This window comes from Anomalospiza imberbis, chromosome 18, assembly GCF_031753505.1.
Source record: "Anomalospiza imberbis isolate Cuckoo-Finch-1a 21T00152 chromosome 18, ASM3175350v1, whole genome shotgun sequence".
NCBI lineage: Eukaryota > Metazoa > Chordata > Aves > Passeriformes > Viduidae > Anomalospiza > Anomalospiza imberbis.
This window is the reverse complement of record NC_089698.1, coordinates 2,787,295-2,798,177: the sequence shown is the minus strand read 5'-3', so window position 1 is coordinate 2,798,177 and position 10,883 is coordinate 2,787,295. Positions and strand designations below refer to the sequence as shown.

Below are 10,883 nucleotides of genomic sequence, written 5' to 3'. Positions count from 1 at the left end.
CCGCCCGCCGCCACTCCAAAATGGCGCCGCCCAGGGGTCCTCGCGCGCCGCCGCCTGCAGGCGGCCGAGGCGCTGCCCGCGCGGCCCGACAGGCGCGCGGAGGGCAGCCCGCGCCGAGGGGGCCTGGCGGCGGCGGGAACGGGCGTGAGGGGAGAGCGGGGCGCGGCGGCGGCGGCGGCGGCGGCGGGCGATCCGCTCCGCTCTGGGTGTGACACACGCTGTCCGTGCCTCCACAGCTCCCGAGACCGCCCCTTGTCCTCCTGCGAATACGCTGATGGTTGCTGCAGCTAAATGTGACTGAGGTCTCCGAGATCACGGCGCTCCTGCCTATAAAAATTGGTAACGGAGGAGAGAAACCTTTCAAAACCTACACTTCTTCTGGGAAATGCCTCACTAGGCCTTCCGGTAACTACAAGGATAGACTGAGAGATGAATGATAAACTTTATTTCCCCACCTTTATTACAGAAACCTTTTAAAACATGGCTACCCTATTCCTAAAAATGGAATCGGTGAGAACTTTCCGTTTGGACAGGCCATCACTGCTACTGGGAGAGGGACACAGCTCAGCAGACAAGCAGGCAGCAAAGCATCACCAGCCCTGGGCTTCAGGTAACACTAAAAGCGTGTTAGTGCTCTATGGTGACTGTGACACGAGTCCTGCCATCGAGGAACAAACCCTGAATAAACTAAAAGTGGATTTGTGTTCTTCCAGAAATCCTCAGGACAGCCACTTTGTAGCAGTTTGTGAGTGTTTGAATGCACCCATCAGGAAGGCAGCCACAGAGCCAGCTGTGTGGGATCTGCCTGTGTTACCCTGTGAAGGCATTTCAGGAGCACAGCTCTGAGGAGACAGGCTGCTAAATAAACAGGTAAATGGCTACAAACTCCAGGCCCTGTACTAATGCCAGTTTTCAGTGAGAATGAGTCACTTCCTACTGATTAATGTTACACAGTAATCATGGAATCACAGCATGCTTTGGGTTGGAAGAGACCTTAAAAATAATCTCATTCCACCCATGGGCAGGGACACCTTCCACTATCCCAGGTTGCCCCAAGCCCCATCCAACCTGTCCTTAAAGACTTCCAGGGATGGGGCAGCCACAGCTTCTCTGGGCAACCTGTGCCAGGGCCTCACCACCCTCACAGGGAAGATTTTTTTCCAGAATCCAATCTAAACCTGCTCTCTGCCAGTTCAAAGCCACTCCCCCTTGTCCTGGCACTCCAGGCTCTTGTTGGCTCCCTTCAAGTCCTGGAAGGCCACAATTAGGTCACCCCAAAGCCTTTCACCAAAAAGAAAAAAAACTCTTTGATGTCTTTGAAGGCTGTCCGTAAGACACACGGTAGTTACCACGTTAATTACAAGCAAATTTTATTGAAAACAAGGTAAAAATCACTGCACTGGACAACACAGCGTGAGAGGTCCGTTTTCCCTGGACATACGACACCCAGACTCCAGCCAGCAGAGCAATGACACAGCTCCCCTGCCCCACAGCCAAGCCCACTTCTCTTAAATACAAGCCCTGCTTTAAACGCTGTAGCCACGACTACAAAGCAGCTTGCATCTGAAACAGCACATTAGAAATCACTTATTAAGCACCAGCTTAATAATATTTGCTTACACAACTTATCTTTTTGTACTCCCTCTATCACTCATTGACAGGTTTGGTTTTTTTCTTTTTTTTTTTCTTTTTTTTTTTTAACTTCATAAGCACTTAATTCTTTCTTGGTACAAAATGTATCCAAAACAAAGGCAAAAGACTCAAACATCTTGCTGTGGAAATGCTTAAAGTTGTTGCCACTTTGCTTCACTGGCCAGGGCCTGAGAGACTCTTGTTCATGAACTGCCTCTTCACAAAGCAGATCCACCACTGCAGAAAGAAGTAGAGAGTCAGAAAATCAGAAGTGGTTTCCACGGACTTTAAAGTATTCAATCTCTGTCACACAACAAGTGTTTTACACATAGTTTTACACGCTGCTTTCTACTTGAATTGAGGTGAGCAAGACAACAGGAATGGACACAATGAGTTCATATGACAGGACTTTGAATTAAAACAGGAAACTCTACTTTGTCTTATTTTACTTTTATTATATTTTATTCCAACACAGTCATAAAGGAGGGATGCATCAGGAAGCTATGCCTTTGAAGGTAAATTAAGTGATTCTGACATTAAATGCAGTCACATTTGCACATGAAACGTGTGAACACTCAGGAGGTGACTCATTCATTGATTAGCGATTTTTTCAATCTGGACATGAGGCAAAACAATCGACTTCAAAGCAGCTCTCAAATCAGAGCTGCCTGGGAAGAGAAACAGCACCTCTCCTGCTTGTGAAGTCCATTTGCAACCCCAGCCACGAGCAGATGTGCAGTGCTTTGAAGAGCTGAACCAGACACCTCTTATTACTGCCCCGCTTTTGAAAGTAACCCCACGTGGCATTCACTGTCATCTCACATTAGATTAAATTTCTTGGTAACTTGCAGCTGCCATTTCAGTGCAAAATCAGACAGGCTTGGCTGAAGTTACCCTCACCCCCTCATCTCCCTTCTCTCCACGCGTGGCTGAACAAACACCCCCAGCCTCTCAGTAACTCTGTGCTGATGCCACTGAACTCTTACCTTGCTTGGCTTGTCGCTCTGAGGATCAAACACTTTGTCACAAAGGCGAAGGCCGGTTTCTTGCCTCAGCTGCTGCAGGTAGGCCCTCATCACCTCTGAAAGCAGCACAGCAAAACCAGGGTAAACTGGGCAGCACCAACCCAAACTGGATTTAACAGGGGCACATCAGACATCACTGCTTAAAGCAGAGAGGGAGTTTCACATCTGCAGGCACTCCCAGCTGGCTGAGTTGATTAGCTCAATTTATCTATAGAACCAGGGGAATCCTCAAGGCCAGAAAATCCAGCTTGTGCTGCCTTCAGAAGACACGGCAGATTTAGAAGATTTAGGTTTTAAAGTAATTTTTCTAACTGCAGTCACAAAAGTGCAGTTAATAAAGTGTGACCCTCAGAGGCCCTGGGTCAGCCTTACCTTCCTCCTGCTTGTTGGCAGGTTTGGCATAAATGGCGTTCAGAGGAAAGCCGGGCTCCCCTGGGATTGGGAAGTTAGTGATTCCTAGGGTGTACATTTCCTTCTCTCCCTGGCCCTTGGAGTTACACTGGAAGAACCAGGCAAACAGTGGGTTAGCAGTTATGAACAAAAGCTGACAGCACATTAGACCCGAATATTTTACAAATCTGGAACGTGAAAACTCATCAAGAAGAGCAACACAGCACATCCACAGCCTTGAGGTATTTGAGGTGACAACTGGGACAGGGGTGAACAGGATTATTTGTTCTTCTGGAAGGAAAATATCAGGAAATCCTTTCCTTAGAACAATCCTCAGAACAGACTGTTTCCCACCTGCACAGGAATTCAGTTTTCTTACCTTCTGCAGCTTTTTCAGGCACTCAGAAATGTAGAGGGTCACGTAGATCAGTGTTCTGTCAGCCTCATTCTGCAAAACAACAGCAGGAACTCTTAGATGACAGGACTTAGTGGAACTGATAAAGTCTGAAATAGGAATTAATTCAATCCATTTTGGGCTATAGTTTCCCCATGAGAGAGAGATTTGCAATTCATGACATTTACCCAACTTTAAAGATTAAGTGAAAGGGGAGTTTTTGTGATCTTCTTAGAATTACTTCCTTGAAAATAAATTTATATTCACAGCACCAACCCTCTAAAGAAGTAGAATATGCTCAGTATCTCAAAAAATTACCTTAATTTCATAATTTTTGAAGAAAACATTAGCTTTGAAGTAGTAGATGGCTTCATCTATAATATCTGTGTCCTTAGCTATAAAGAAGAGATAGGGAGTTAAGCAGTGCACTGCCACACTACATTTGTCATAACTTTTACTCACTGAAATACATAAATAAGGATTACTGCAAAAGCAAAACCGTGGTATTTACAAAAAGCAGAAGTCAGCACCACGTAACAGAAAACTTCTGAAACACCGTGAGTTCAGACTGTAATATTTAAGCTTCCTACTCCCTTCTCCTTCCCCTCTGATATGTCACTTCACAAACAGCAGCAATTCAGCAGTTCCTCGCTTTTCTATCACTTTTGAGTAACTCATCAGAGTTTTGACATCATAAAAGGATAGGAAAAAAAGTTTTTTGAGAAAGCACAACCACTCAGATTCCATTACCCTCTTCAAATAAAGGAGGCGAGCAGAACTCAGCGAGAATCTGACCTTTGCTACTATCCAAGACTGCTTAAATCCAGAAACATTTCCTTTCCATTTCCCTTTTCAAACTGATCCCCACATTTCTGGTGAGTACCACACCGGGGAAGTTCAGGTGTTGAAGGGGAATCTGTGCCCGGCTGCCTGTGGGCCCTCTCGGGGTGCCTGGAACTTCACTGGAGTTTTTGAAGCCCCACACCCGTAAGTGCTGCTGTCCCTCAGAGCAGCCCAGAGCGCGAGTTCTCTGTAGCTAAAGCCCGCTTCCTCTGACACAGAGGCCTCACACCACCACAGCCTCCTCAAAACCCTGCTCAGGAGCACACGGGGAAGCACCAGAACAGCAACCAGAGGCTTGGATTACTGAAACCACTAACTCAGCACAACACGGAGCACGATTATCCGTGCATAATTATTTTCTACGATTTGCACAACTGAAGTAGTTGAAAACTTTCCTCCTCTCTAAACTGCAAAGCCCTCCATTTCCCACCAGTGACTCTTCTCATCACTCTTGCTGGGGCTGGCTTAGAGCAACCCCTGAGGTGATGAGCTACATCCAGTAATTCAGAGATTATTATAAACTTACTTTCTCGAGGTGCTGGGCCCTTGAACTGGCTTCTGATGGGTAACAGTGCCATGTTCCCAATTAGCTTGGTGTCTGAGTCCATTAAAGTGGAGTGGTAAGCCTAGAGACAGGGAGAGCTGGTTATTGATCCTGCTGAAAAGAGACATTTCCATATCCAATCACGTGTCTTCATCAAACAGGAGTCACAGCCTAGTTCATGATGATGCTTCCAGCATTTTTTCCTTGCACAAACAAGTGCTATTTTCTATTTAGGTCCAGATCTTAGTGCCATTCTGGTGAAGACCAGGAAAGCACCGGGAGATGGGATAAAATCTGTGTTGCTGGTCTGCAGGCACAGTTCATCCCCAGGCTGCCTCATCCTGTTACCCCATCCTGGCAGCACCAAGGGGTAACAGCCCTGCTCACCTGCCTGAGTTCTGGGGCATTGCACTGAAAGTTAGTTGGCCATTAAAAAATAGGTAATTTATTTCATGTCTGGCCATTAATAATAGATAATTATAAATAAAGCCAGGCTTAATGCAGTAAAAAAAAAAAAAAAAAAAAAAAACTCCAACAAAACTGATGTAAGTGAAAAACAAGCCAGCTTTCTGCATACAACAAATTCTTCCTGGAAAACCGATTTTAAACAACTAATGAGTTTAGTTTTAGGCACTTTCCAAGGTGCTGTGCAGGCCACTGGGAAGCCCTCATCTCACAACCCACCTTTTGTGGGGGGCAGAGGAGGATGTGACTGGGAGAGGCTGGATGGAAAAAGCAGTTTATTTCACTGAGTGGTGGTGTGAACAAAGCCAGAGCAAAGCCCTGCTGTGCCCGCCCTCTCCCCCGCTGCTGCCGGGGCTCGCACCCTCCCGGCCGCGGGTGGATCCCTGGCGGGGCGGAGGAGGAGGAGGAAGAGGAAGGCGCTGGCCTTGCAGCAGCCTCCCGTGAAGAGCCATTCCCCGCTCTCAGCAGCGCTCCCCGCAGCTGCAGCCCCTCTTTCCCCCCGCAGAGCCAGACCCCGCAGCAAGCAGAGCCCCTTCCCCGGCCCGGGATCGGCCCCGCCGCCCCCGGCCCGGCCCCGCCGCCCCGCGCCCTCCTGCCCGCGCTGCCGCCGCTGGGGCCGCGCGGCGCCGGGCGCGGAGCCGCTCACCGGCATCTCGAAGGGCAGGAGGCGGCTCGGCGGGGCCGGGCGGGAGGGGAGCGGGGCGAACCGGGCAGGACAGCGGGCACAGAGCTTCCTCCTCCGCCTACGCTGCAGGAAATGAGGCAGCGGCAGAGGCGGTGCGAGGAGGGGAAGCGGGAGCCGTGCACCGCCCCGGAGGCAGCGCACCGGGAAGGGATCCCGGGAGGCAGCGCTGTGCCCGGGCCCTGCCCGTACGGGCAACGGCCACGGAGAGGCACTGCTCTCCCAGGGCACTGCCGGTACCGGGAGAAGGCCCGGGAGGCAGCGCTTCTGTGGGGCACCGCCCGCTCGGGGAAGCGGTTCCGGGATGCTTCGCTCGCTGCTGGTTCTCTCTCCTGTGCGCTTCCAGCACAGCCCAGCCCAGCCCAGCCGGCGGCACGGAGCACTTCGTGTAAGGAAGCACGAGAGGGGTCCAAACGCGCTGTGTTCACAGGGATACAATATTTTAAGGTGCACACTCCAATTGCTATCAAACCATTACCTTCCCTGAGACCCAGCGTTGCTGAAATTGTCCCCTGGTATCTGACTCCCGGCATGAGTCAGGGAGACAAAGTGGGGAGGTTTGGAAGGTGAGTCACAATAATTCAACTGCAGGGCTGGGGTTTATCCTTTCAACACACCCTAAGCATGGCTCGTCCCAAGGGCAGTCTGGAGGTGAATTAAACCACGGTAGCTTCCCTAACTTTTGAATGGTTTAATTCATCCAGATCAAGACCTCCCACATACAGATTTTTCTCTTTTCCCTCTAGTTATGCAGGATTTGCTGGTCTGTTGAACCTCCTGCCCAGTTCTGGCTCGGTTTTTTTATATGTACTAACACTGGTCTATGTATTTTATAACACACAAGCATAGTAAAAAAAATTTGTTTATTAAAGTAGTTATGAGGTCATGTAACTCACTCTCCATTATAAATATTAGTTATTTTACAGATAAAACATCAAGTGTATTTGTGTAGGGGTTGGGGGTTTTTTATTTAATTTTTATTTTTTACCAAAAGCAAAGTATTTTCCTCCCGGTTTGAACATGTTTCTTACTCATCCACATGATCTTGAAAGTATTCATCCACAAGAGCAGATTTATCTTCTTCACATTCCTGTCAAAAAAACCCAAGAAAAATATAAATCTTCCTGGGTTGAACACAGGAATCATTAGGAGACTTTGAACAGTCATGCAGGAAAAAACCTTAGTGATCTCAGTGGTCCTTTCTGACATTTGAAGGTTAAAACTCTGTTAATTTTGAAAACCAAAGCAATACTTTCAAACAATCATTTGGTCAACCTGCATATGCAAGATTATATTAAAGAATTTCATTTTTATAACTAAATGAAGATGATACAAGCATCGTCACTGAAAGACTAAACATGGCTTATTTTGAACAGTACTAAGACAATAATTTATTAGCAAGGCAAAGAACATATTTATATCACAACTTCTATTATGGATACTTTCTAATTTTTCATCTTCTCACCAACCATCCCTTACCTTTGGTTCTTTAAATTCCAGATCTTCTCCATACTGAATGGTGAAGTCTATGTGCTGCAGAACGATGTTTATGCTTTCCTCATCGGAGCGATCCAAAGGCAGGAATCGAACCATACCATAGTCATCAATCTACAGAAGGATTCAAAGGGTGTTGGCAGGGAAATGCAGAAAGTTCATTCTCACTTATAGCACTCAAAGCCGCTTCCTCAAACCACTCTTTTCTGGACTTCTAAAATACCATTTAAAGTCACACCTCAAACCAACAGCAATTCCCTACTCAGAACACCTGGCTACCAATCCTAAGTTCTACAAAGCAGCAAGTTCCCGAAACTGCCAACAGAAAAGAATTCAAAGAAAGTGTATTGGCTGTAATCCAGATATCAAAAGTATCTTATCAGTAGTATCAAGAATCTCATGCTAATCTGAAAAAACAAAAAAACTGAGTTAAAAGAAGCAAAAAGTGATAGTGAATTTTAGGGTACTAGCTCAAAAGCAATGTACCTACCAATCCACATATAGATTTGGTCAGTTTTTTAAACCTTTTGCTTTTCAATATATTTGTAGAGTCTTCAATCATAGAATACATATCGGGATCCAAGTACCTGGAGAAACAAAGTCATCATCAACACTGAAAGTCTGTCCTCCAAAATGACACAAAAGATCCAAGATAATTATTTACAGAAAAATCCCGAGATCAGTACAAACATGGAGCTAGTCTTTTGACTCTGACTAAACTAAGCATCCTTCCCAGATGTTTAAAGATCATTGTTTGAAATAAACAAAATCCATCTTCTCCCATTCCAAATGAGTATGTTTTAATTGTGGGAAACATTAGACTCAATTTCGAGTGAACTTTGCCTCAGTATATTGTACTACAGAGTAAATAATTTTTTGGACCTTACTTTTCTATTTCCTTCTTGGCTTTCTTGCTCAGCAAATCCATTTTGGTCATGACGTTAATCTGTGGAATCTCCAAAGATATCATTGCACTGAGAGCTGCCAGGATTCCAGAAATGAACTTGAAGAGGATGAAAAATGAGGTAATAAAGTGCACAAAAACACAACACAAACATGCAGGACACTCAACCACAGGCCAAATCTGGTAATGAATATATGGAACATGGACACAAAGCCATATGAGGAATCATTCTCTCTGCTGGAATAAGGAGGTGACAAGTGCCCCCTCAATTTTTAGAGCCTCAAATATGGATTTGCCACTGAAAAGGGCATTAAGAAAACCCAAACCCTTTTAGGGATAGTTACTGCTAAATGGGGAAGGTGGCCTGCTTGTTCTTGGGATCTGAGAAAGCTCATGGAATCACAGAAGAATTTAGGTTGGAAGGGACTTCTGGAGGTTATCTGGCTCCTACAACTGCTCAAACAGAAGCACTTCCAGGTCAGAGCAGGCTGCTCTGGGGTTTGCCCAGACACGTTTTGACTCGGTGAACATTCACTGCACAATGCCTCTGTGCCTGTCCCAGTCTGTTCACTCTCACAGTGCTGCTTTACACCCATCTGGGATTGTCCTTGCTGCAGGCTGCGTCTGATGCAGCTGATGACAGCAACCACATCTCCCTGGGCCTGGCAATTTTTCCTCTGGGCAAACCCAGCTCCCTGAATGGCTCAGACTTGTTCTTTATAAAAATGAACTTTATCAACAGATTTCAAATGCATACCTTGAAAGATTCCACCATGAACTGAGAATCCACAAGGAAAACTCCACAGACACGGAATTCCCACTGCTGCAGCTGCTCCACCAACTGTTTCATCACTGGCAGGTGTGTGTAGAGTTCAATCTGACCTGGGGCACACTCAGGATGTTAACAGGTAGGAATGTGAAGCAAACGGCAACAGTGCACAGTTCTATGTGGACAGGGGAACTGCACTTAAATAAAAACTGGTAAGGAAAGCACCCTCTTTTCAGGCAGCTCTGATTATGTTTGGGTGAAATAGAGAATAAATGAAAGGAGGTTCTTCCTCCTTTGGTCTCCAGTTAGTGTTAGTTTGCAGTTGCCACAGATCACGATGCTACCAAATATGGTGCGGTCAACCAGATCAGCCCAGGGCCAAGTTCACTCCTGAGACACCCGAAAGTGACTCTGACAACTGTTAATAGCTCAATAAACGGGAATCATCACAACCGTCCACAACCAAATTTTCCAATTTGCGAATTTTCCAATGCTTATGAAGAGCGATACCAAAACATTGACGTGTGTTTACCTGGGCAGTCAAACAAAACATAGTCATCCTCCACGTGCCCGAGGCTCTCCTCCAGCCAGCTGAAGTTATTGGCAAAGTATTCCATGCAAAACACCAAGCCACCATTGGGGCCAAACCTCAAGGACTCGTCTTCCATGACATCGTCCACTTCTATCAGCTCGCGGATGTCTGCGGAACACAAACGGCCCCAAAGGCGGGGAATGAACTCTGCAGGCAGTCTGGCAGCCGAGAAAACCAGCAGGACTTCACAGCAGTGCTGGGTGCAGGGGGCTCTCCCTGGCACAGGCACAGCCAGCAGCCAAACACAACAGCTTATGTTCATGAAACTTACACAAATGCCTTAATTCCCCAGGTAAATACATGCTAAATACTTCCCAGCACTTATTGAGGGGGGTCTTTTGAGGGCTCCTGGTGATTGTCTGGGAAACATCTCATTCCCCAGATTTTCCTCTTATGGTCCTGGATCGTCTAATGAGTCTCTTCTCCTGAAAGTATCTCTGCTATGTGGCCAGGTCAAGGTGCACTTTTCTTATCATCTGTGTTCAGACACAAACACTGCTGTCGTTCATGAAACTGAGGCATCTGCCAGGACGCATCAATCGCTGGTGTAGGTAAATACAGGGGTTAAGAGTGCAGTAACCTCTGACATAGGCCCTGAGCGCTACTTGCTACCCGACTAGAATTATTCACTCATTTAAGAATCACACGCTATTTTACTGAAACGATTTTCCAACATCTCCCCCCACCGCTGCGTGGGCTCCGTTTTAGAGCGACAGAACCGGTCCGGTCGCACGGTCCCGGGGCGGCTGGAGCCCAGCCGTGCCCGGGGCCGCCGCTCACCTGCCATGACGGGGTAGCTGAAGAGCTCGGCCGCCGGGTCCAGGTTCACCACCTGCACGGCGCGGCCCAGCGCCTCGCAGTGCTGCACCATGCTGGAGCAGTACGTGCTCTGCAAGGCACACGCGGCCGTCAGGAGCCGTCAGGGAGCTCCCGCCGCCGCCGCCGCCCCCCGTTCCCCGCTCACCTTCCCGCTGCCCGCCGGGCCCATCACCAGCTGCGCGTACCGGGGCATGGCCGCGGCGGCCCGGCGGGGAATGGCCGCTGCGGCGCCCCGTAGCTCGGCCGAAGCCGCGACGGCTCAGCGCATGGCCCTGCCCGCCGCGGTACGGCGAGCCGGCGGGGTCAAACCGTGCACGCCCCTCTCGCGAG

General features: G+C 47.8%; 2 protein-coding genes and 1 long non-coding RNA gene across 3 annotated transcripts; 1 reads left to right on the top strand and 2 right to left on the bottom strand.

Moving 5' to 3' along the window:
* The first annotated feature begins 15 nt into the window (after positions 1-15).
* Positions 16-1,765, top strand: LOC137484554 (uncharacterized). The gene is made up of 2 exons (XR_011004917.1): positions 16-610; positions 714-1,765. It is a non-coding gene; the product is annotated as an uncharacterized lncRNA (long non-coding RNA).
* On the bottom strand, positions 1,354-6,092 carry ARPC3 (actin related protein 2/3 complex subunit 3). Its single transcript, XM_068208474.1, has 7 exons — positions 5,940-6,092; positions 4,811-4,910; positions 3,760-3,836; positions 3,427-3,495; positions 3,030-3,156; positions 2,619-2,713; positions 1,354-1,869 (listed from the first exon to the last, which is right to left on the bottom strand). The coding sequence occupies exons 1-7, from the start codon at positions 5,943-5,945 to the stop codon at positions 1,807-1,809; spliced, it is 537 nt and encodes a 178-aa protein (XP_068064575.1). The 5' UTR covers positions 5,946-6,092; the 3' UTR covers positions 1,354-1,806.
* Positions 6,093-6,825: 733 nt separating this feature from the next.
* Positions 6,826-10,851, bottom strand: GPN3 (GPN-loop GTPase 3). Its single transcript, XM_068208436.1, has 8 exons — positions 10,699-10,851; positions 10,515-10,623; positions 9,675-9,842; positions 9,131-9,255; positions 8,357-8,472; positions 7,960-8,056; positions 7,455-7,583; positions 6,826-7,065 (listed from the first exon to the last, which is right to left on the bottom strand). The coding sequence occupies exons 1-8, from the start codon at positions 10,744-10,746 to the stop codon at positions 7,003-7,005; spliced, it is 855 nt and encodes a 284-aa protein (XP_068064537.1). The 5' UTR covers positions 10,747-10,851; the 3' UTR covers positions 6,826-7,002.
* Between the last annotated feature and the right edge of the window lie 32 nt (positions 10,852-10,883).

Coding starts and splice junctions, on each gene's coding strand:
- ARPC3 (XM_068208474.1), bottom strand. Junction 3,496..3,759: donor TCAAAAATTATGAAATTAAG/GTAATTTTTTGA, acceptor GTTGTTTTGCAG/AATGAGGCTGACAGAACACT. Junction 1,870..2,618: donor AGAGCGACAAGCCAAGCAAG/GTAAGAGTTCAG, acceptor TTCTTTCTGCAG/TGGTGGATCTGCTTTGTGAA.
- GPN3 (XM_068208436.1), bottom strand. CDS start 10,746: ATGCCCCGGTACGCGCAGCTGGTGATGGGCCCGGCGGGCAGCGGGAAG. Junction 8,057..8,356: donor GCCAAGAAGGAAATAGAAAA/GTAAGGTCCAAA, acceptor TTGTTTCTCCAG/GTACTTGGATCCCGATATGT. Junction 7,584..7,959: donor CCAAATCTATATGTGGATTG/GTAGGTACATTG, acceptor ATCCTTCTGTAG/ATTGATGACTATGGTATGGT.